Source organism: Gymnoscopelus braueri, assembly GCF_963280865.1.
Source record: "Gymnoscopelus braueri genome assembly, chromosome: 1".
Taxonomy (NCBI): domain Eukaryota; kingdom Metazoa; phylum Chordata; class Actinopteri; order Myctophiformes; family Myctophidae; genus Gymnoscopelus; species Gymnoscopelus braueri.
This window is the reverse complement of record NC_137603.1, coordinates 33,074,147-33,098,983: the sequence shown is the minus strand read 5'-3', so window position 1 is coordinate 33,098,983 and position 24,837 is coordinate 33,074,147. Positions and strand designations below refer to the sequence as shown.

General features: G+C 41.3%; 2 protein-coding genes across 2 annotated transcripts in view; one reads left to right on the top strand and one right to left on the bottom strand.

Annotated features, from left to right (window-relative positions):
- Positions 1 to 2,466, top strand: part of LOC308088404 (ribosome-recycling factor, mitochondrial-like) — a gene marked incomplete at both ends in the record, with an annotated part of 2,939 nt that extends 473 nt beyond the window's left edge. Inside the window, 2 exons of the mRNA XM_080432850.1 lie at positions 1,222 to 1,506; positions 1,979 to 2,466. Of these exons, the coding sequence (XP_080288976.1) occupies positions 1,222 to 1,506; positions 1,979 to 2,466 (773 nt within the window). The remainder of the gene's footprint in view (positions 1 to 1,221; positions 1,507 to 1,978) is intronic.
- Positions 2,467 to 4,892: 2,426 nt separating this feature from the next.
- On the bottom strand, positions 4,893 to 24,235 carry gnb5b (guanine nucleotide binding protein (G protein), beta 5b; the record flags this gene model as incomplete). The annotated part of the gene is made up of 12 exons (XM_080425701.1): positions 4,893 to 5,412; positions 5,862 to 6,028; positions 7,426 to 7,522; positions 9,894 to 9,942; positions 10,994 to 11,085; positions 12,215 to 12,358; positions 16,008 to 16,140; positions 16,771 to 16,847; positions 17,699 to 17,740; positions 19,578 to 19,714; positions 21,764 to 21,875; positions 24,110 to 24,235. 12 exons carry the CDS (start codon positions 24,233 to 24,235, stop codon positions 5,401 to 5,403), a joined length of 1,188 nt encoding a protein of 395 aa, XP_080281827.1. The 3' UTR covers positions 4,893 to 5,400.
- Between the last annotated feature and the right edge of the window lie 602 nt (positions 24,236 to 24,837).

Here is a 24,837-nt window from a genome sequence, read left to right as displayed (position 1 = left end):
GGATATGGATGGATCTATGTTATTCAATTTAAGGCCCAGATCCAAGGGGCCACCCCCTCCAACTTCTGAACATTTTAAAGTCATCTCCATTAAATTATATAATTTAATATATACATTTCATATTTAATATATATAATATATAAAAGATAAACACTTTTCAAAGCTTTTGTTTATGCTCCCCATGTGCTGCTCAGTGTTCTAAACCATTGCATACACTAAACTATGTGGGAATATGGGAAAAAATACAAAACGGTTTACTTCATGTCTTCTGATATCTTTGCTCGCTATTGGACTACGTTTCCCAGACTCCACCTCTGTAGCATCTCAGTAGTGAGAGAATCTAGTGGCTGGTGACTGTAAAAAAGGACCACAGGCTAGTCCTGTGACATATGCCTTTTAGCCATATTAACCCTGGCGTCCCTATCTTGGCAAACCTTTCAAAATGTTCAAACATTTTTTTCTCAAATCCTTAAGACCATCCATACTGCCCCCTCTCAAAAAATAATTCATAAACGCAAGATTTCTAAGATTTCAGCACACATTTGAGTTTAGGAACCCAAAACAGTTAGCAACATTCGCAGCAATCTAATCAGGGGCAATGTTTTGTTTTTTTTTACATTTTTTTGCAGCGTTTATGCCAGTTGTCCCTCCAAATAACCATTCTCAGGCACCTGCTAGAAAGAGCATCACGGGCAATGATTAGGACTTTGGAAAACCAGGAGCCAGGCGTTATCAAGACTAAATTGTTGTTGTTACCCATGTCCTCACTGTATTGCCTGATTCACTGCCTTTTGCTATTATTGTAATGTTGTTTTATGCTTTTGCTTTTCTTTTTTTTGCCTTATTGTTAAATTGGTTGTAACTGTAATTGTATTCTTGCTCTGTAAAGCAATTTGAGCTGCATTTCATGTCATGAAAGGTGCTATACAAATAAAGTTTATTATTATTATTATTATTATTATTATTAAATGTATTATTTTCGACCACGTCATTGTGATGTCACAGCACACTGACCAATCAGAACAACCACATCACAGTGATGTCAGAGCACTGACTGTGTGTATATATATATACAGCCAGGACAGGAACTCCAAATAAGGAATGGAGTCTGGGTATCTAACCCAGATTGTCCTGCTGTCCTGTTGACAAAGTATCAAAGATGGCGGCCACCTGAGCAGGACGCATTTTGACACTTTGCATTCAGTTAAAAAAATAATTTAGGAGCTCTGAGTAATTTGAATCTTCTGCGGCCAGTGCTATGCCGATCTCTGGTGCCACTGGCCAGGTGTCCCTTACCAGGTAGTGCCAGGGCCAGCGCATCACTGCTGTGCCACCAGACTACTAGCATCCCTGATTTCTGCATCAGGTCCTATGCTACGAAGAAGGCCAACGCCAAGGTGAAAGGTCAGGCATCAAAGGTGACCATTAACTTTGCTCTGGTGGAGGACCTCATCAGTCTTGATGAAGTGAAGGGGGACATGATGGCTGTACTCGACACGTTTAAAGGTATCATGACATTCATTTTCACTTTTTTTATTTTCAATGTTTTATTTGGGGTTTTATGACCTCAATTACACCCAAAAAACCTAAACTTAGAACATTCAGTGGATTTTCTGTGGTCTGGGGTTTTCTGAATAATTAGGCTGAAAAGTAATCTGAGCTTGGCCCTTCGACAGTGAGGTCACAGTCGATTAATCCCGCCCACTCTCCTCCTCGCCCCTCCCCTCCCCTATCCTTTCCTTTGGGGGGGGGCGGAGCAGAGGCGATGATTGACAGGCAAAATCCCTCACCAGCGACACCCGCAGGCAAAGATTTCTTTTTTCATTGCAGTTGAAAAGGCTTTAGAAATGTGAGAGAAAAACACCTGCCATGGATCACTGGAATGGAATTTTCACTTAAAACTTTTTGTACACTTTTGAAGGACCAGGACAAAGACTTTGAATGTGGTGTAAAAGTGAATGTCATTAAACCTTTAAAGATGACTTCAGTCAAAACCTCAACATTCGAACCTCACCAGGAGCACTGGACCACATCGTGGTGACCACTAAAGACGGGAAGTTCCCCCTCAACCAACTAGGTCAGATCTCCATGAAATCTCCACAGCTCCTAGTTGTCAACATGACCAGCTTCCCCGAAGCCACAGCGGCTGCCACCCATGCCCTGAAAGAGAGTAGCATGAAACTTAACGCTGAGGTAGACGGGGCCATCATCAAGGTGCCCATTCCCAAGGTAACACGTGAGCACCGTGAGAACCTCATCAAGATGGCCAAACAGTTCAGCAACAAGGCCAAGGACTCGCTGAGGAGAGTTCGCGCTAACGCTCTCTCACAAGTCAAGAAGGCCAAGGATGGGCAGTCAGAAGATACAGTACGACTCGTCGAAAAACAGCTCCAGCAAATGACGGATGGCTTTACTGCTGACATAGAGAAACAACTAGCAGCAAAGACCAAGGAGCTTTTAGCATAATAACTGATAACTCCACACAATTCTTGTTTTTTTACTGTACTGTCTTTACCAAACATTTTCACTGCCAATAGGGGTCCATCCACATGTTGCTGCAGATACACTTTAGGTTAAAGCTTCATGCATGTGCTTGTCCCCACGTGATTTTTGGGGGGTCCCCACTCCCCAGATGATAGTGAAGTGACAATTTAAGGACTTTTAAAACCTTTTTAATACCTAGAAAACCCCTCCAAAAAATACGATATAAGAAAAAGACCATTACTGCAACAAAAATAATCAACAAACTATACTAGTATATAACATTGGCCAAATGATCAAATAATATAAGAAAGAGGCAAAACATTTTACAATATTTATCTGTGGAACGGAGTCAAACAAAATGGGGGGTCGCCAGTTCAAATATGATTATTTTGGGGGGTCGCGGCCTGACAAGGTTGAGAACCACTGTTCTACAGTAACCAGAGAGTGGAAGAGGGCTAAACATTCAGTGCAGAGAATACAAAGATTTTTAACACATTCGACCCTCTGGATCACCCTGGTTTCTGAAAAGCGCTTGGCTGACATTGGGTATCGGGCTTTCTCTACCTCCATGATGCTGCTGACACTTTATGGGGCTACCTGTGTGCACTGTGCAATGCGAGGATGCCGCTACATGGGGACTAATACATTATTTTCTATCTTACATGGAAAAGGTGATTTTCCTTTCACCCGTAATTCCATGATAGAATATTTATTCTACTCGTGGAAATGTGTGTGGTTATCTTATGAGTGAGTGACGTGCGTTTCCCTCATAAGGAAAATATCTTGTGTATAAAGTTGTTTCATAGATAATTTACCTAAAACAACTCAAAAGCATGATTTACTATTCTTCTCATTTTGAATTTCTTCATGGGCCTAAATGCTTCCAATGAAATAGAACAAAATGAAAAATATGTATTATTATTGTTAATAATAAGGATGGCAGGGGGCACGGTGGCACAGTCGGTAGTGCTGTCGCCTCACAGCTAGAAGGTCCTGGGTTCGATTCCCGCAGGGGACGCTGTGGGCGCTGGGGGCGTGTTCTCTCCTCCGCGTCATCAGTGCCCATACCCTAGGTGGGGTTGGCGAAAGGGCCTTTCTGTGTGGAGTTTGTATGTTCTCCCCGTGTCTCCTAGGGTAGGTACCCTCACAAAAACATGCAGTAATCCTGGTCACTATACTGCCTCCCCCTGGCCAGCCGGGGCGCCTGATGGAGGGGAAGGGAACTGGTTGGAATAACGTGTTCCTTCCACGCGCTACGTCCAACCAGGGAAACTCTCCCCTGTCAGGTGACAAGAAGGTCAGTTGGCTCTCATGCATTGAAGGAGGCATGAGCTCGGCCCTGGCCTCCCTAGGTTGGCAGAGGGAAGGTAGTGCCCAGGATTACATAGACAATTGGCACTGGGTGTAAAAAATAGGGTTACAAAAATCGCGGGATAAAAATTTAGAAGTAAAAAAAATAATAAGGATGGTGTTCCAGTACTGAAAACCACAACAAAATGGAAAAACAAACGCATTACTTCAAATATGTTTTATTGTCCTCTTGGTGTCACCTTGGTGTGTGCAGTCAAGGAAATAATAATCAGAAAAAAATAAAATCCATATTTACTGTACACAGCAATTCTGTTTCCTGTGTTTTATGGACAATCGGAAGAACAGAACAGTAATATTAGTACATGGATGTGTCAAAAATACTATAGTTCTACAGCACTGGTTCTCAAAGTGTGGTCCGGGGACCCCCATGGGTCCTTGAACTTGAAGCGGTTCCAGGTAGTCCCCAGGAAAATGAGGAACAGTTTAAACATTTATGCCTTATTTCTTTTCTTTTTTGCCTATTCGAATATAGCCGATCTACAAACTCACAACTTTTGAGCTTGTATATCGGCTATTCTCTAAAGAATGTTGATACTTATCAATTTGGGGGTCCTTGACATGAAAACGTTTGAGAACCACTGTTCTACGGTATGAACAAAATGTGCTTTGTTAAACTGTCTTGTGTCTTTTTATAGCAGTCTTTAGAGGAACTGAGTATTGGCAGTGAGTTAATGTACATAATGTACAAGACAAGAAGTACTTGTCCGTAGTTACACTACATTCCAGGGCAGTAGACATGCTGCTGGAGGGTTAAACTGTAGAGGTCATACAAACTCTTCACTCTGCCTTTTCTTTCTGCACATCATCATCATCAACAACAAATAATGCCAGTGGTGGACAGCAACTAAGTACATTTACTCAAGGGGGTGCTTGTGACTTTCACTCCACTACATTTCAAAGACAAATATTGTATTTCTGACTCACGGGACCCATGAGACCAAAAAATAAATACATTATGGTTTATTTGTTTATTTCTTTGTTAGTTTCTTTGGGGGGGTTCTACATTTCAATACTGCATTGATATTAAAAATAAAATGTACTTTTTACTTTTGAATACTTTTTTTAAAACATGTACTCCAGAACTTTAACTCAAGTACACATTGTATTGAACACTTTTCATTTGTAGTGGAGTAATATTTGATCAGGAATATCTATGCTTTGACTCAAGTACTAGGGGTTGAGTACTTTATCCACCACTGAATACTGCAAATAGAATAACGATATCAGTTATTGAGCTAACAATAACAAACATTAGGAATGCAAACTCGATTCATGTTCAACAACCATTCATGTTCATTCAAATTGAGTACAATAGCTTCCACGTGCCAAAGTGTCAAACCTACATGGTAAGGATATACTGATACATGGTCTGAGGTGAGCTACAGTAACTGTGTGCATGTGTACAGTATGTGAGTTCATCATGATGACTAAAGGGATGGCAACAAAACACACATTCTTTACAGCAGTGTTCATTTCCAGGTCAGGATTCTGAACCCCTCTTCTTAGCCCTATTCCAAACTGTGGTTCTCAGCGGTGCTGACAGATTCAGGCCCAGATCTATAGGAGACAAGAGAACAGGACAGTGAATGAGTTGATGTCATAAATAAAACTGCAACTAACCATGTTTTTAAAACTGCAACTAACCACCATGTTTTCTTTCTTTTTTTTTTTTTTTTAAGCGCCTCCATTTGATCTGTACCATAAAAATCAATAAAACCAGACATGTTGCTGTCCTAGTTTGATTCATAACTGTGCAACAAATTCCCATTTTAGTGGTCCAGTCCTTTCTACAAGCTCACAACGCGTGCAAAGCTTGTAGATCAACTATTTTCGGCACGCGACTCAGTCGCACGACAAAGTACAGAATAAATCTGGCCCATCCATATGGCAGCCGTGTTAAGTGGTCAGACGGGGTGGGCCACCAACACTTTCAAGATTTTCAAGTGGGCCCTGGATCCAGAAAAGGCAACTGCTCTACATGAAACATGCAAACCATCATCACTCACTCTCAGAGTGTTGTCCCAGGAGGCTGAGCAGAACGCAGTGCCATCTGGTGACACTTTGAGGGAACTGATACGGTTCTCGTGCCCGAACAGGATGGAGACGCGTGTTCCCTTCAGTACGTCCCAGGCGTTCACAGTGTAGTCGTTGTAGCCAGCAAACAGCAGGCGTCCTGGTGGGGGACATGACACAAGAGAGGGAGGAAAAGGAGGGTTTATTCCAATACTCCGTACACTTCTTGAATTGAGAAAATCTGGTTGATCTTCTCATTAACCCATTCAATCCGGGAACGCATCTACAAATGTCTTCTAGATCCTAAATCCTACGTTGCTATAATATCAGTGGTTCTCAAACTTTTTCACGTCAAGGACCCCCTCATCTTAAAATATTTTGTTCCAGGGACCCCCAGAAGCAAAGATTTGAGTTACATATGTTCGCTTTTAAAAATATATATTCAAAGATTTGCACAAATGTTCATGATTTTAAAAAAAATGGAAGATCTAAAAGCTCCCGTGCTATGAGCTAAAATGACACAGATGCGTTACCGGATTGAATGGGTTAAAACATTTTTTTTTCATAATCCTTTATTTGTGCTTTGAACTAATTATCTTATTAGTTATTATAAATGAATGGTCCCATATAAGCAAGCAGCCACTTAACCTGGAACGTGCACACATAGCAGCCAACTAGCGTCCAAGCACCTGCCCGTATTCTTTCATAGGAGAAAGTGCACATTTTTAATCCTACATAATTATCTCCTTTATATGTCTTGATGAACCACAGTTTCTCTCTGCCCTGCACTCTTTCAATACAAAGGCTAGGCTAGGTCGTTTGGTTTTCTCTTCCGGATAAATCTGGCTCCAGCAGGAAACAAAGGAACAGGTGTGCTCAACTCAAAAGTCTTCAGACTATGATGGGTGCTGGTACTGACCCAAAAGACACAGACATAGCAAATGAAGTCATCAGCACTCGCAAATATGTATGTAAGACATTTAATAACGCACAGCAGCAGAAGGAAACAGCCCTACAGTACACCTAGCTCAGCGTTTCTGAGACATAATGTGGGAGTGAAGTGTGGTTTTAGGACATGGCTAGCACATCTATCTGCATGTACCTACATGAGGGTACATGGCTTCCAAAAAATCTGTGCACTGAACAAATGTGTCCCCTTGGCACTCTGAACCTATAAGAGCAGTGTTCCCTTATCGCTCTAAACCAATGAGAGCGGTGTTCCCTTATCGCTTTGAACCAATGAGAGCAGGGTCCCCTTATCGCTATGAACCAATGAGAGCAGTGTCCCCTTATCGCTATGAACCAATGAGAGCAGTGTCCCCTTATCGCTCTGAACCAATGAGAGCAGTGTCCCCTTATCGCTCTGAACCAATGAGAGCAGTGTCCCCTTATCGCTCTGAACCAATGAGAGCAGTGTCCCCTTATCACTATAAACCAATGAGAGCAGTGTCCCCTTATCGCTCTGAACCAATGAGAGCAGTGTCCCCGTATCGCTCTGAACCAATGAGAGCAGTGTCCTCTTATCGCTCTGAACCAATGAGAGCAGTGTTCCCTTACCGCTCTGAGAGAAGTCCACACTTGTAGCACCGAAAATGATGCTGTCCTTCTGGTAGATGGCGACCTCGCGGTCAGCACGCAGGTCATAGAGACGACACTGAAACACACACGCACACGCACACACACACACACACACACACACACACACACACACACACACACACACACACACACACACACACACACAGAGTTGTCATTATGCAAGTTGCATTGACACGGCAAGACAAGTCAAAGCTCACCGTATCATCAAGGACAGTCACCACCCCCAGCCACAACCTGTTAATCCCACTCCTACGACCACTGCCAGGTAAGGAGGTCTACCACAGTATCAAAGGCAAGACCACCAGATTTCTGAACAGCTTCCACCCGGCTACCATCAGACTGTTGAACAAGGCCTGAACACACTGGAACACTTTCCTTTGACAGACCTTTTCAACAGTTGGATGAGAACTACTTTTCCTTTGTGGATCTCCTTTGTGGATTGTTACCTGTGAAATGTTTTGCCTAATGCGGCTACCTTCTTATGTGGGCCTGCTGTTGTGCTGCTACCTTTTGTACCTTATGTCTAACCTCATGTACATACCTGCTGCTATGTGGACCTACCGGTGCTTTGCCACTCTTTTGTACCGTATATCTTAGATTCTTCGCCTTGCTCTCCCTCACTCTGCCCCCCACCCCCCGCAACGAACAACAAAATGACAATCATTATTTAATATAATGTTTTGTTCTGGTGACAGGTAAACTGGACGTTGAGTCATTCTTTAAAAAAATGATCTAATACATTTCTTTATGAAGGTGTTTTTTTTCTTTATTTCCAAAGGCAACTAGGAACTAACAAAGGTTTTTCCTGCTTGACTAGACTTCTCTGTTGGCACAGGTACCTACAGTACTGGAGGCAGCTGAATTAACACTAACACAGCAAGATAGAGCGTGTGTGAAGCTCTAACGTTAGTTGAATTATAGAGATTCATCATGGAGGCAACAGCATATGAATGGAGAACTATATAAACTTTACTGACACACTAATAAAACAAAATCAGACCAGTTGAATGCAATGCAGATCCATGTCTGAAATGTTTGTTTTGTTTCTTTTATCTGTTTAAAGCTTGGCATCATTCTTTCCAGTTACTTGATGGGCCATTTGATTTGAATGACAACTCACTTTTGAATACTCCGAGCTTTTTATTTGCGACAAACAGCTGATACGACGTTTCGACCCTTTCTGTCTTTTTCAAGTTTTATACAAGTTTTGTCTTGTAAAAACAACACCCAAAACTCTAAAAGATTATGTTGGAAAGTGTCCCTTTAAAGCAGTGGTTCTCAACCAGTGGGCCGCAAAGGTATTGCAAGTGGGCCCCCAAATATATCCGTTTTTTTTCTTTCTTTTTTGATACCAATAAATAGGAATTTATACAACATAAGTTCCATTGATCCAAGCCAGAACACAATCAATTGATTGATCATTGAAATAAACATGCTCTCTTTGTCTGTCATTAAATGTTTCGATTAATTGAATACACAGGACCCCAATGGAAACAAGCCATAGTGCTTTCTTGGGGTTAATCCTTTTAGCAGACCTTGCATAGAACTGTACTTTCTAACTTAATAAAGTATTCAATCAATCAATCAAATGAAGATGCACTTGACCCACCCATCTGACCACTTAAGATGGCAGCCGAGATAAAGGCTGCCGTGTCAAGTGGTCAGAAAGGGTGGGCCGTGAACACTTTTGAGATTTTCAAATGGGCTCTGATCCAGAACAGGTTGAGAACCATTGGTTTAAAGAAGACTGTGACCTTTGACCTGTGTCATCAAAGTCAGTCAAAACAATGCGGCTCTGTGTCCATGTGATTAAAACATGACTTATACAGTAAAATGAGTGAAAACATATTGACATGACGAAGCAGGAACATCAGCAGAAAGACATATGCAGCAGGTCAGCCAGTTCACTGTCTGATCTCTACCCAGTCCTTCATGTCATTCTTCAGTCTACTGTTTAATCCATTCAATCCGGGAACACATCTACAAATGCCCTCTAAATCCTAACAGGTTTCTGAAAAACCTATGGTGCTATATCAGTGGTGCTCAAACTTTTTCATGTCAAGGACCCCCAAAATGTATGTATGTATGTATTTGGCCGCCGACCCCATCTCAAAATATTTCGTTCCAAGGACCCCCAGAAGCAAAGATTTGAGTTACAAATGTTCGCTTTAAAACAGTATATATTCAAAGATTTGAGTTACAAATGTTCGCTTTAAAACAATATATATTCAAAGATTTGCAAAAAGAAATCACAATCTTTAAAAAAATTGCAGATGTACAAGCTCATAGCGTACTATGAGCTTGTATATCTTCTATTTTTGAAAAGGAAAGAAATCTAAAATGACACAGATGCGTTCCCGGATTGAATGGGTTAATAAACTAAACAACAAGAAAATAAAGTATAGATAAACACGGGCAGAACTCACTGTGGCATCATCAGAGGCAGAGGCAAAAGCATCTCCACTGGGGTAGTACCTGAACACAAACAAACATAAATATAAGAAATGTCAAACTTTATTATACACAAAACACCACAATGTTCACAGATGAATAAATAAATAAACATGTCTGTGTATTCACGTCATAACGTACTGTACAGCATGTCATTCCAAGCGAGCGGTACGCGAATGAGTGCCGATGGCCTCGAGTTCGAGTTGACAAGCCGTGGCGGATGGACTAGTTTGTCACATGAACCAAAATTAAAGAATATTTCGATTGCACGTTTGGTGTGGCCGCTTCTAGAGTTAACAGTATGGTAAAAAGACTGAACAAATATATTTTCAAAGTAAAGGAGAAATACTGTGCAGGGGTTTTTAAAAGAAATAAAGGAGTGAAGATGGAGAGCATTTTGGGTAAGATCTGAATTTATGTACAATCTGTACGTTTTATGTCCAATGTCTCCCTCTCCTGACAGAGAGAGGTAATTGCAACAATGTCTGAACTACAATAAAGATGGTGGCACATTTAGTATCCAATCCAGTATGCTGTCTGCTTCAAATAACTTTATTGACATTGTCAACCACTAGGAGTCCTACCCGACACCAGGGTCTAACAGGGCCGTGTTTAAGCACAGGCAATGTAGGCAAATGCCTATGTCCTGTCGAGGGGGGGGGGGCCAAAAATGCACCCATGAAAAAAAAAATGAAAAAAAAAACATAAGCCTAACCTAACCCTAACCCTAACCCTAAAACCGAAATAAAGTAACAAAAAAACACCCACAAAACGGCCACAATCCGCCCAATAACCGCGAATTTCCGCGCACGGGTCGCGCAGCATGCACGTGCAGCATGCACGCACGCTGCGAAAACTGTCCGTTGCCTATTGGGCGCATTCTGACATTAACACGGCCCTGGGGTCTAAATGTCTCAATGGAAGAGGAGGGAGATCACCTACAAACAATGCAGATGTGCTAGACATTATATTGTATTAACATACTCTATCATATGGATTTGTTATAATAACATTTTATTAATTGAAATATGTCCTGGATTGTATCTGTAAATTACTAATTGAGACCTGAACTCACCTGACACAGTTGATGTCAGAGTCGTGGGTCTCGAAGGACTGAACGTTCTGGCCAGAGCGCATGTCCCACACGTTGCATCTCTTATCACAGCCCTGATAAGCACACACGCACACACGCACACACACACACACACACACACACACACACACACACAAAAAGTGAAAGTGAAAGTAGTTACGTCTATCTGGGTTTTATAAATATTTAACAAAAATATTCACGCAAAATATTCGCGCAACAATATCATTAATTATATTACTTTTCTCTTAGAGAGAGCTTTGCTTATCAGTATCAATTGGCATCAGTTTTAATTCTCGACAATGGGAATAAAAGACAATGTAAGTAACAGACTAATGACTTGAAAACTAAAATAAAACTAGAAAATTTGATATCCTCTATTTTGAGACCGGTGAGCTGGCGCAACTATCCAGCATTCCATGCAGGCATTAACAGACACCCTGTCAGCACTGACAATCCCAAATATTGTGAGTCAAACCGTTGCTGTTGTGGCTGTGTCAGCAATATTCTGCTGACAATGTGCAAGTTGGACTAATAAAATTGCACAAACGGAAGAGTCAGCCATTCTGTGTCCACGTTTCAAAACCTTGGATCAATAGTGGCACATCTTCAAAGGTGAAACAAGTTTGGTGGGTTTTCCCCTTTAATTCAGCCCAACTTTTAATCCATTAGCACCAGCTGTGCTGATTCTGCTGTGCTACTCAGGCATGCTTACACCATTGATACTTAACACTTTCACATGATCTTTACACCGCAAAAACAGTGGTCTGTGGCTGTGCACTGTGGCACAGACCACTGTTCTGTAGCTAGTGGGTGACTTGAAATGGTCCTACAAACTGAGGCTTATCCTGTGGTTGCACTTGTTGCTCTTGATAAGAGTCAGCTAAAAGCTTAAAATGTAAAATATACATAAAAATGATTAAAAAACAAAACAAAACAAAAAAAACACAAAAAGTGATTGACTGTAAGTATATTTTGATGCTAATACTTTTGTACTTTCACTGACGTAAAAATTTGAATACAGGGCTTTAATTGTAACAGTGTAACTTGAAATATAGTGATATTGCTACTTTTACTTCCATCACTGCTCTCACACACACACACACACACACACACACACACACACACACACACACACACACACACACACACACACACACACACACACACACACACACACACACACACACACACACACACACTCACCCCAGACACAAAGGTGTTGCCGGTCTCAGAGGGGGCAAGGTGCAGGGACAGCACATCAGCTGTGTGACCATGGAAACTCTGCAGCAGCTGGGAGCTCTCTACGTCCCACAAGGCGCATGTGCCGTCACCGCTGGAAGTCAGGATCTAGAGCAAACACACACACACACACGCGCATGCACGCACACACACACACACACACACACACACACACACACACACACACACACACACACACACACACACACACACACACACACACACACACACACACACGCACACACACACACACACACACACACACACACACACACAAAACACAAAACAAAAGCAAAAAAAATTAAGCTCTGTATTTTGGTAGTAATCCTTGCTATAGAGTGTTCAATAACAGGGGTCTAACCCGTCTCTCTAGCTCTTTAGTAAAAAGAAAATACATTTTCAGATGGGACAACAATTTCATCCAATCAGGAGAGAGTTCCCATTTATCAGCCTCAGTGTTCCAATTAAAAATGTGTCTGCTTGTGTATTTATTTATTTAATCATTTCCAATTTCCCATGTTTATCCTGTATTCTATATGAGTTATCTCTAACTATCTATCTCTCTATTACTAAAGAGCTGGAGAGATGGGGAGACCCCTGTTAAAGGGACTACACCATGAATTTTAACTTTTTCTTCTTTTTTGTGTGTTTTTGGTGTCCCCTACCTCTCTTCTATCCCCAAAAATACCCCAGTTTGAACACTCAGGCTTTCACAGCAAATCTGGGGTTTTCTGTAAATTGGTCTCAAAACAGGCCAAACTGATTTGGTCCCTGACCCAGACGTGACGTCACGTCAGGGTACAATACCAATGTGGTATTGCAGGTGAAAGTGCTTCATAAGCCAGAGAGAAGTTAGTTGGAATGAGTATCTGAGGCTTGATTTAGGCTCAAACCTTTTGAAAAACGTTTCAGGGACATAAACAATATGATATCAAATATTATTATTATTATTTTAATTCATGGTGTAGTCCCTTTAACAATGACATACTATAAAAAGACTTTGGTTGATTTTCGCTAATATCAAGTATTGTGATACTAATATGCAATATTTCATGTAAAATGTATATGCATAAAAGGTGTAATATGGAAGAAATAAAATAAAAGATTGTACTCTTTTTCAACCCCAGTAGTGTGTAGATAGCGTAGTATGTAGATAGTGTTATTTTTTCAGGTCTACATAGCTTTATTACATTTCCCATTCCTGTCATCTATTCTAGTTTGGAGAAAATAGTGATACAGTGGTTACACACGGCACAATAAATAGTTGGCTAGGTATGATGCTGCCCCTCAGTGGTGAACAGAGGGAAGTGCAGGTCACAGTAGGACATTCCAGACAATGAACATTAACTGTTCATTGTCTGTAGCAGCTGTGTCACGTTATTGAATAATAATAACGATAAAGATCCTACAATACACTTCATTGTGGTTGGACGAGTTGTGAGCTTGTAGATCTGCTATTTTTGCCATTAAAAATAAAAATATAAAGAAAAAAGCTAAATTGATATATTTCCCCCCAATATTTTTATTAAAATAATTAATAATTTTTGTATATAATGGATGTGTTAAATTATCTGTGAACAAAAGGAAAGGGTCCGCACACCGTCTTAATGCTCCCAACAAAATTTAATAAATGAAGCGGTCAAAAAAAAAAACAACGTTTCGGCCGATGTGGCCTTCGTCAGTTCTTGAACGTTCTTGAACGATATTGTTTGATCAAAAATAAAAAGGTTTTCATAAAAATAAGTTTTGAAAGCACACAATAGCATAGCTACAGAGTGCTTGTTCAGTAACAGGGGTCTCTCTCTTGAACGTTCTTGAACGTTCATTGTTCTTGAACGTTCAAGAACAACAGGTTGCATAATGTTCTCTCACTGTCAGATCTCTGAAAAAAAAAGAAGCTATTAAAATACACGATTTAAAGCAAGACCTATAGAATCAGGTTTTTAACTGTGGCGGATCAGAGTTATGGAATTTCTGTACTGTACCACTTGTCCTAGGATATCATAACGTCATAATAAATGTAAGAATAACGTTGGCCATAATTAGTACTTCTTCCACCACTGCCTGTACACCAGTGGTTCCCAACCACTTGGGGGGGGGGGGGGGGGTAGATTAAAGGTAGTGTAAGTGATGTTGATTGATCAAAAATAAAAAGGTTTTCATAAAAAGAAGTTTTGAAAGCATGCTATAGCATTGCTACAGAGTGCTTGTTCAGTAGCAGGGGTCTCTCCAGCTCTTTAATGAATAGAAAATATATTTTCTGGTGGGTTGCCGGAGAAAGTACCCATTTATCAGCTTTAATTTGATAGTGTTTCAGTTTCAATTTTGTCTGCTCATTTATTTGTTTCCTCAATTCCAATTTCAACTGTTTACCCTGTATCCTGCATGAGTTCTTCTCTCTACTTATTGGATAAAACTGTAATCCTGTATATCCCGTAAACTGTATGGGAGAGAGCGTTTGTTAAAGAACAAACACTCTATAGCAAGTACCATCAGAATATTTAGAACTATTTAACACTTACGTTAACAAAAAAAACATCACTTACACCACCTTAAAGTTAAAGGGTGTTTTTTGCAGTGTCCCTGTGTGTGTGTGTGTGTGTGTGTGTGTGTGTGTGTGTGTGTGTGTGTGTGTGTGTGTGTGTGTGTGTGTGTGTGTGTGTGTGTGTGTGTGTGTGTGTGTGTGTGTGTGTGTGTGTGTGTGTGTGTGTGTGTGTGTGTCTGTGTCTGTGTGTGTGTGTGTGTGTGTGTGGGGGGGTGTGTGTGTGTGTGTGTGTCTGTGTGTCGCGTGTGTGACATACAGTATGGGAAAGAAATCCTATTTGTGTGTGCTCGCATAGCCATGCAGTATGTGATTGCAAGCATCATGTATTCACACAAGATAACGTTTGTGTGTGTGTGTGTGTGTGTGTGTGCGTGCGTGCGTGCGTGCGTGCGTGCGTGCGTGCGTGCGTGCGTGCGTGCGTGCGTGCGTGCGTGCGTGCGTGCGTGCGTGCGTGCATGCGTGCGTGCGTTAAATACTGTGGCCTCAGGTCACAGCACGCTCCGCTCATTGTCAGATAAAGGCCACTCTGTGTCTATTAATACCCCCGCAATGAGGGACCATCAGTCCGTCACGTTTGTCTCACGTCCCCTGCTCCTAGTCCCCCCTCCCCTAGGGGTCTGCTCCCTCGTTGGTCTGCTCCTCTGCCCCGCTGGAGAGCTGACTGCACTGAATTATTCAGAGCAGATTTATTGTATATGCGAGGTAGGATATACGCTGCAACGATTTTCGTATTGTTTGTTTGTCACGCAGCCCTGGAGTGTGAAGACCTTCAAGTGCTTAACTCCAGTTCCAGATTTAGCTTCTTACTAGAGCTGGTTTGGCCGATAATATCGGACATTATTTGACTTTTTTGATCGGCAATTATAATTATTTATGTGTCCCTAAAATAAAAAATTGATCTACAAGCTCTCAGTGCATCACAATGCAGCACATTGTGAGCTTGTAGATTGGCTCATGCCTGCTATTCTTTACCATTTTAGGGCTTAAGTGGTTAAAAATGTGTTTTTGTTTATTCATTTATTTACTTACCATATACTGTAAGTTAAATGTTCTCAAAACATGTGTGTTTTTCAAATGTTGCACTTTTTGACAGAATATCAGTCAAATCATGGGTAATGGGTGGCATAGGACTCTCCGTAATCGAGATTGGCTTCCGGCCGATATATCTGGCATCGATCGGGCTCTGTTCCTGATTGGTCCGTAGCTTCTTACCTGCATGTCCGAGTTGGTGAAGCTGCAAGCTGATAGGTAGTTGGTGTGCATAGCAACATTTTTCTTCTTGGCTGCCAGGTTCTCGTTTTTGTCCAATGACAACGGAAACACACAGCACTTGTTATCCAATCCGCTGCCGGAGAGAAGAGAAAGGTCAAAGGTCAAATGGAGTTCATTCCAAAATGCTGAATAGTCAAGCTGCTCTTTGTTTTAAAGCTGCAATCAATAACATTTTTAGTGAACAAAATTTGTTTGACCAATCTGTATGGTAGAGTATGTATGTTAATACAATATAACTATTACAACTGCTGTGGTTGTATTTGGTCTCTCTACTCTTCTATTGAGAAGTTTAATTTACTGTATCCTGTGGTCGATTGGTATTGCATGAATTAACATAGATTTTTGCTAAATGTAATTTTGTCTAATGTAGTAAATGTGAGGAAAGTCTGGTTTATTATGTATGGCACCGGTTCTCAAAGTGGGGTCCAGGGACCCCCAGGGGACCTTGAGGGGGTTCCAGGGGGTCCCCAGGAAAATGAATAATTGTTTAAACACTTGTGCTCTTTTTAAATTTTTGGGCTATTCGAAAATATCGGATATACAAGCTCACAACGCGTTGCATTGTGAATGATTAAATATTCTCTTATGGTGGTCCCTGGCACAATGTCTTTTCAAATGGGGGTCTGTGGTCAAACACATATAAATATGGGGGTCCTTGACATGAAAATGTTTGAGAACCACGGATGTATGGTACTGTACTTACCCACAGGCTATAGCACAACCTGATGGGGCATATGCACACGCCATGACCCAGGTACAAGGCATGGTCACTCCATGTTCCTGGAACACACACACACACACACACACACACGCACATGCACGCACGCACACGCACACGCACACACACACACACACACACACACACACACACACACACACACACACACACACACACACAGAAACACACAGAAAGTCTTGATGGTAATTCATTATAGAGTCTGCATTCTGCTGAACACAGACAAAAGCACCTAACATACAGTATACAACATCACATACATATGGGTGGTTTAAGTTAATGAGGGATGCTTTTGGTATATGGTTAAGGCTGGTCCCAACAAGAGACAGGATTAGCAATACTGCTGCCATTTAAGTGCACTCTGGCACGCACGCACATACACACACTTCAGGGTCAGAACAGTTGATGGATAGATAATCTTTGGTCTCCTCTCTGGAAGGCATACATTATCCTCCTGTCCAACGCTCTCTCAGGAGTAGGGCAGTACATGGTCAACAGAAAAAGCTGTATGGAGAGCATTAGGTTTCCTTCTAAAATGAGATATCTACCATTTCCACGGATTACACTGGCCAGTTCTCTGAAGACCTTTAACACTGAAACAGTTATGTTTTTGCAGAAGGGATTACATGTGCTTAGTACATTACATTTCATTTAATTACACACTTCCGTGCTTTTATTGTTCTGTTGTAATTTACAACAGAACGATCTTATGTATATATTCATTCTACTGATATCATGAATATTTGACACTTCTGGCCTGTTTTCCTTCCTTTTTTTCTATCTCTATTCTTTTCCCCTTTCTTGAATACTTCAAATGATGGGAGCTTGTATGACAAATTATTATTTATACACCTGTCAACCTGTGATGTTGAGCTGATATAGCTGCTTTACTCACCTTGTTTAGGGTGAAAGCGTCCCAAACGATCACTTTCCCATCCTAGAAGTAGGAGATGTATTAGTGTTACATAGAGCAGATACAGCCTATCCATGACTGAAAAGTGAATGTGATCGTTGTGACATAGGCCTACAGAGATTCCATCAGACCCATTGGACTCTAGCAAAGTCAAGTGGTATAAACAAAATTTTCATTGAAAATCTACAAGTAGGATAAGACTGGGGGTGTGTGTTGTCATTTTCATCAAAAAGCACGAGTCAAGCTCTAAAAACACTGGCCCTCATTTATCAACGCGGTGCAGACCAAATAATGGGCGTACGGCGAGATCACCGCAACTTTCGACATTTATCAATATATCCTGACGTTGGCTTCATCCTACCGTACGCTGAGATCTCACGTCTGGTAGAGACCAGTTGTTGACTTTGGCTGCGCCCGTTTATTCCATTGTAGACCTGCGGAGCAGCATTGTCTGACTGTCTGACAGGCATCTGGACACATAATCCACTCCTAAATATATATCTACACTAATAAATAATCCCTGTGAAAATATAACATTTGATAAAGTAATTTAAATAAACTGCTTTAACAGTCATTCGGTTAAGCTTGCAGATCTGGCTGCATTGGCTATTTGAAAATAGCAGATCTGCAGGCTCACAACGGGTCGCATCGCAACGCGTTGTGAGCTTGTAGATCTGCTATTTTCAAAATATACGAGCGCTTCTGCGAGCGCATTTTCGGGACTCCCGACCATCTTTTCATAGACAGTGAGGTGTACAAACTTAGAGTAGCTTGTCCTATGGTATGGAGTTATGTCATAGAGAGTTATGAAGACTACAACCTGGCTGGGTTAAGGATATAAACCCGACGCTCCAATCTCTTATTAACGTGGCGGCACAGAATCACTGCAGCCTGCCCGAGTCTGACTGTTTATTTTAGTGTAACTCGAACGCGCACTGCTCGGTATGGGGTAAATAAATTAATATGCAAACGTATTCCATTCATGGCGATGTGATTGGTATCATAATATGTCATTCATGTAGGCTACAAGCCTACGTGACAAAGATAGTACCGCTACGGATTACATGAAAGACACAGTTGGGCGCGTGTGTGTGTGTGTGTGTGTGTGTGTGTGTGTGTGTGTGTGTGTGTGTGTGTGTGTGTGTGTGTATGTGTGTGTGTGAGAGAGAGAGAGGCGTGTGCGTGTGTGTGACTTGACAGGCAGCAAGGCGAGGCGAGCCGGCGAAACTCTTTCTTATTGGCTTTTCCATGCTGTCTTTTGGTCGTACGTATACTGGTTCTTCATGTCGTAAAATCGGGGTGTTTCCAGAATATTTAAGGGCGTGTTATTTAAATGACGCTCCGTTTCAGCCGTGACATTTATCAAGGCTTCGACCCAATGTACGCTAGGATCGGCTGTATAGGATTCGTTGATAAATGTGACTTCGACGTTGGTGTACGGCCGAATATATGGAAAAATATAAGCCGGTTTATACGCTCCGTTGATAAATGAGGGCCAGTGTGTGTTTGTCTTCCTCGGGTTCTAGATATTAATATACATTAACAACAATAGAAAAGATTACAATTTCAGTGTATCACACACAACAAAAATTTAAAAAAAGCATCTTACAAAAATCAATCATCAAATAAGAAACAAATCAATAAAAAAAGACAAACCAACAGGAAAATTAAAAGTAGCACAGTCAATCTGGTACAGCATGTATGTGTTTGTGTGTGCGTGTGTGTGTGTGTGTGTGTGTGTGTGTGTGTGTGTGTGTGTGTGTGTGTGTGTGTGTGTGTGTGTGTGTGTGTGTGTGTGTGTGTGTGTGTGTGTGTGTGTGTGCGTGTGTGTGCGTGTGTGCGTGTGCGTGTACGTGTATACCTGTGATGAGCTGACAAGGCGTCGCTTGTCTTTGCACCAGTCCATACAGAGCACCTTGTTGGAATGCCCCTTCAGGACACGCCTGGTCTTCATCGCGAGAGCACTCAGAACCTCCACCTTCTCAGCTACCTTGTGCACTAGAACACACACACACACACACACACACACACACACACACACACACACACACACACACACACACACACACACACACACACACACACACACACACACACACACACACAAGCATTTATACTCCATTACAGGTTGTTGTTTTCGTTTCTGTTTAACTACATTATCACCCAAACGTGGGTTCTATTGTAAGAAGTTACTAGTGTGGTAATGTTAAATTGTTGTTGACATGTGAAACCCCTGTAATGCAGCCTATCCCCTAACCCTCTATGAATATTTACACATTTTTGGTTAGGAAAGAAATGTATCCATACTTAGCCCCAAAGAACCGTTTGTGTTCAAAGACTTTTTGAAAACGTAGGATCATGGAAATTAAGTTGAAAAGCCACTGGTAAGACCCATGCTTGAAAAGATGCATGTTAGAAAATGTTTGATGAGCAAGATAATGAGTTGATTCTTTTTTTTATTATTCTTTTTTTTTTAAGATTTAGTTTTGGGGGTTTTAATTCCTTTATTTAGAGAGGGATAGGGAAAGTAGGCTGACAGGAAATGGTGAGAGGGAGTCGAACCCGCCATACCAATGCTGTCAGGCTGTAATTGCAGCCTAGGGTGCCTGGAACGTCACGCTACGGCCCAGGCCTAAGATAATGAATTGATAAATTGACTTCTTTACTGACATAATCACATCTACAAGTGAAAACACGTGCATACTGTACAATAGACTGTACAAAAGATAAACACAAAAAAGCTCGAAAGCTTATTTCCATTGTGGTCCTTTGGACCACAATGGAAATCATCATCATCATCATCATCATCACCATCACCATCATCATCTCCAATATGAAGTAATTAATTTTCAATTGCTCTTTTATTATTCAAGGAGTTCCATTGCTAGTACAATGTGGCATCCCTGGTAACTGAAATATACAGGGAAGATGTGGGAAAACCAATGATGAAAACTAATGCAGTACCACTGAGTACTTGGAGGACAGTCTATGATGAAACAGTTATTTTTGTGGGGTGTAATATATACAGTATATAATGCTTCTTGTTAGGAGCATTTTGTGAAACTTTTGCGAAAGGCTTTTTGGTGTATACATTTATATTTGATGACAAATAAACAGTATATTATGTTCATCTCCTATACCAGGTTATGTTGCACATCAAAGTGTAGAATAATGACAATAAAATCACACACACACGCACACCCTTCTGATTTCACGGGAATATATTTGTTGGTAACCTATTCCCCTGTAGGCCTATTTGATGCTGGATTAAATGAATACCAGTATAAATGGTAATAGTGTTATGATTACATGAATACTGTAACAGTACATAATGATATAATGTTATGATGATTAAATGAATAACGTAAATGCATACTGTGACAGTGTAGGTCTACATATGTCATGTGTTATTATGATGAATACTGTAACAATGTATTATGATACATTGACATAATGTGTTATTATTAAATTAATACTGTAACATAATATATGACATGATGTGTTATGATATAATGTTATGATTAAATTAAAATTGCAACAGTAGCCTAATAAGGTATATGTGTTATGATTAGATGAATACTATAACTATAACAACAGTAGGCTATGTATATATGGTATATGTCATGGTTAAATTAATATTTTAACACTAGCCCATATGGTAGGCCATATGTTACGATTAAGTCAATAGGCTACTCCAACCACCATATAATAGTATAGGCACAATATCCATCCATTCCATCCATCCATCCATGCATCCATCCATCCATGCATCCATCCATGCATACATTCATCCATCCATGCATCCATCCATTCATCCATGCATTCATCCATGCATCCATTCATCCATGCATCCATCCATGCATCTATCCATGCATTCATTCATCCATCCATGCATTCATTCATCCATCCATGCATTCATTCATTCATTCATCCATCCATCCAGCAATCCATGCATCCATCCATCCATTCATCCATCCATCCATTCCATCAATCCATCCTTCCATCCCTCCATCCCTCCCTCCCATCCATCCATCCATCATGACTCACGCTCCACGTCGTGCAGCTTGCTCCTCTCCTCCTCCAGCTTCTTCTTCAGATTGTCGCTCTCGCTCTTCAGCGTCACCAGGGTTTCTCCCTTCGTCAGACCCTCACACGCCATCTTTATAACAGCAACAAAATAAAAAATAAAAAGAAAGAGAATTATTATATAATGTAGTTTTAATCCACCTCCTTAATACACGGTCACCACCTCCTCCTACAGCCTCCTACTGTCCTGTGTCTAGCTACCCGAGGAGACTTCTCTCCTCCTCCTCCTCCATTGAATTCTACTGCGTTTATACTTCATCCGTTACGGCGGTGTCGCGGTGCTGAAAAGAGCAGATCCACAAGCTCACAACGCGTCGCGTCCGCGACGCGTTGTGAGCTTGCAGATCGGCTATTTTCGGCGCGCGACACGATCGTACGGACGAAGTATAAAATCAGACTTACTATCCCATAGTCTGGGGCGGTCCGTGGGCCTATGATTGGCTCCTTAGGAGGTGGTTGCCAATAGAAACGAAGTGGCTCTACTTTAATGCAAATATATGTTTTAATACCGTGACCTGCTTTATGATAAACTGAAATTAGCGTAGATATCTGGCTAAACCACGTATGTCTTCAAATTTTAGGATGACTTGACAATTTTCACAATGAAAAAATAACTGGCTTAAAACTATTATCCCTTGTTGTCTACAGCACCCCTAAGCTGTTGTCATGAGAGTATGAGACATTTCGTGTTAGTGCCTCTTTCTTTAAACGGTTAACAGCCTGCCATAAATGCTCTTTGATAAGATACATTCATTCACAGTGATTATGGGGGTCTCGAGTGTTTTTTAAAGAGCTCAAGAGACAGGGATCCCTGTCTCTTGAGCTCTTTAAAAAACACATTTACAGGCATGATAGCAATTTTAATTGCAGTGGTGTAAACAAAGTAACTAAATACATTTACTCAAGTACTGTACTTTTGAGGTATTTTTTTTACTTTACTTGGGTATTTCCAATTTTCTGTACAAAACATAGATTAACCACTTCAGCCCGTATACATAAGTGTACAAGCTCGCAGCGCGGCACGAAGTGACACGCTGTGAGCTTGTAGATCTGCTATTTTTGAATAGCCAACGTATAAATGGATAAAGGAGTTAAAATCATTGACCCCTGGGGGTTCCCTGACCCCACTTTGAGAACCAACGCTACATATTACTCATTTTGCTGGGGAACCTCTTCAAGGACCCCTGGGGGTCCCCGGATGACCGGATCCCACTTTGAGCACCCCTGGACAAGATAAAAGAAACGGGCAAGCTGTTGACAAAGGCCTACAGAACACAGACAGGCCCCTGGCATGTCTATCTCTCACTCCACTGTGTCTGAGTGTTGCTGTGAGGGTACAGCATGTGTTTGTGTATGTGTTTGTTGGGTAGGATTCAAGATAACAGCCGCGATACAGTACTACCATTGTGTGTGTGTGTGTGTGTGTGTGTGTGTGTGTGTGTGTGTGTGTGTGTGTGTGTGTGTGTGTGTGTGTGTGTGTGTGTGTGTGTGTGTGTGTGTGTGTGTGTGTGTGTGTGTGTGTGTGTGTGTGTGTGTGCGTGCGTGCGCGTGCGTATGACAGAGATAGAGAGAGAGAGAGAGAGAGAGAGAGAGAGAGAGAGAGAGAGAGAGAGAGAGTGTGTGTGCTGAGAGAAGGAGTTCTTGTAGGCGCAGAGAGGCTGACAAAGCTTATATATCCTGAGGGCAGGCCCTCATTTCATCAACAAACACATGGCCGCCACCCAACCCCCAACCTCCAACCCCCAATCCCAAAGCTGGGCAGGGTCCAAGAAGTGTCCATAACAAATATAAAAGCCTGTCCTCTAGTAAGAACACTTTATTATTATGAATAAATTGAATGAACTTTCCAACCCTCATGGGTCACACTGTTTCCACACAAATTCACTCGCTCAAATCGTTCCTCTTACTGACACGCCTGGAAAATGTTAGACTAAAAGACAAAAAATATTTTGATATTTAGTTGACTTTGCTGTCAAAATTAACACTGGTTAGCTGTCAATCCACATAGTCACTAACAAGGAGATGTTATTGCTCTGATGGAGTTGATCAACGTGTACTGTTTGTTAATAATGTTTTATTCTGTCATTCCCAATAATGAGCAATCAGATCACCAACTGCTGTAAGTCACATTATGCAGCAGACAATTCGTTATAAACGCCAGGCTTTGAATAGTCTCACGTAGCGTAGCCAGATGATCAGAGATCTCAGAAACCACCTGGCTACTCCAGATCACAATTTGAATGAAAAATTAATTGAATTTTTTTTAGCAGATGTGCACAGTGGTTTGGTTACAGGTCCATACTGTACCTTCTCCACACAGAGGGAGCAGTAGGTGACGGCTTCACCCTTGATGTAGATGCTCATCAGGGGAAGGGTCTTGGTGCACTTTTCACAGGGGCCATAAGTAATGGCCACGAATGTCTGGTCACACATGATTGCAGCCGGTCACCGAACACACCTGTAGGACACACATAGTCAAATCCTGAGTGTTAATTTAACTCTGAGTGTGTGTACAAAAAGACCAGGATTTTACAGTGCACACAAATACACGGGTAAACAAAAATAAGTAAGAGTGCATTTTTAAGATATGGATAGCGAGAAACCACCGCCAACATAAAACAAATTGGAGGCATTCCTTGAAGGACCACTTCAATAATTCACTAATGCTCATTATTTAGATGGCACAATTTCTGTCTACTTGCTCTGTGTCTCAGAGCAGGGCTGTGAACATTTCAGAAACCTGACGACCAGTCAGTGATTTTTTTTATTGATTCTTTCCAGGAAGTTCCTGTAGTTTTATATAAGCTTGGAAGCCTATCAATTGGTCATTGGTAGGCAGGTTTCTGAACTGTCCACAGCCCACCAATGAGACGCAGAGTGAGAAAACATACCATCTTATAATGAACATTAGTGAGGAGGACCAATTATATGAAAATAAGGTTGAAAATGTCTGTATACACATACACATACACGTACACGTACACGTACACGTACACGTACACGTACACGTACACGTACACGTACACGTACACATG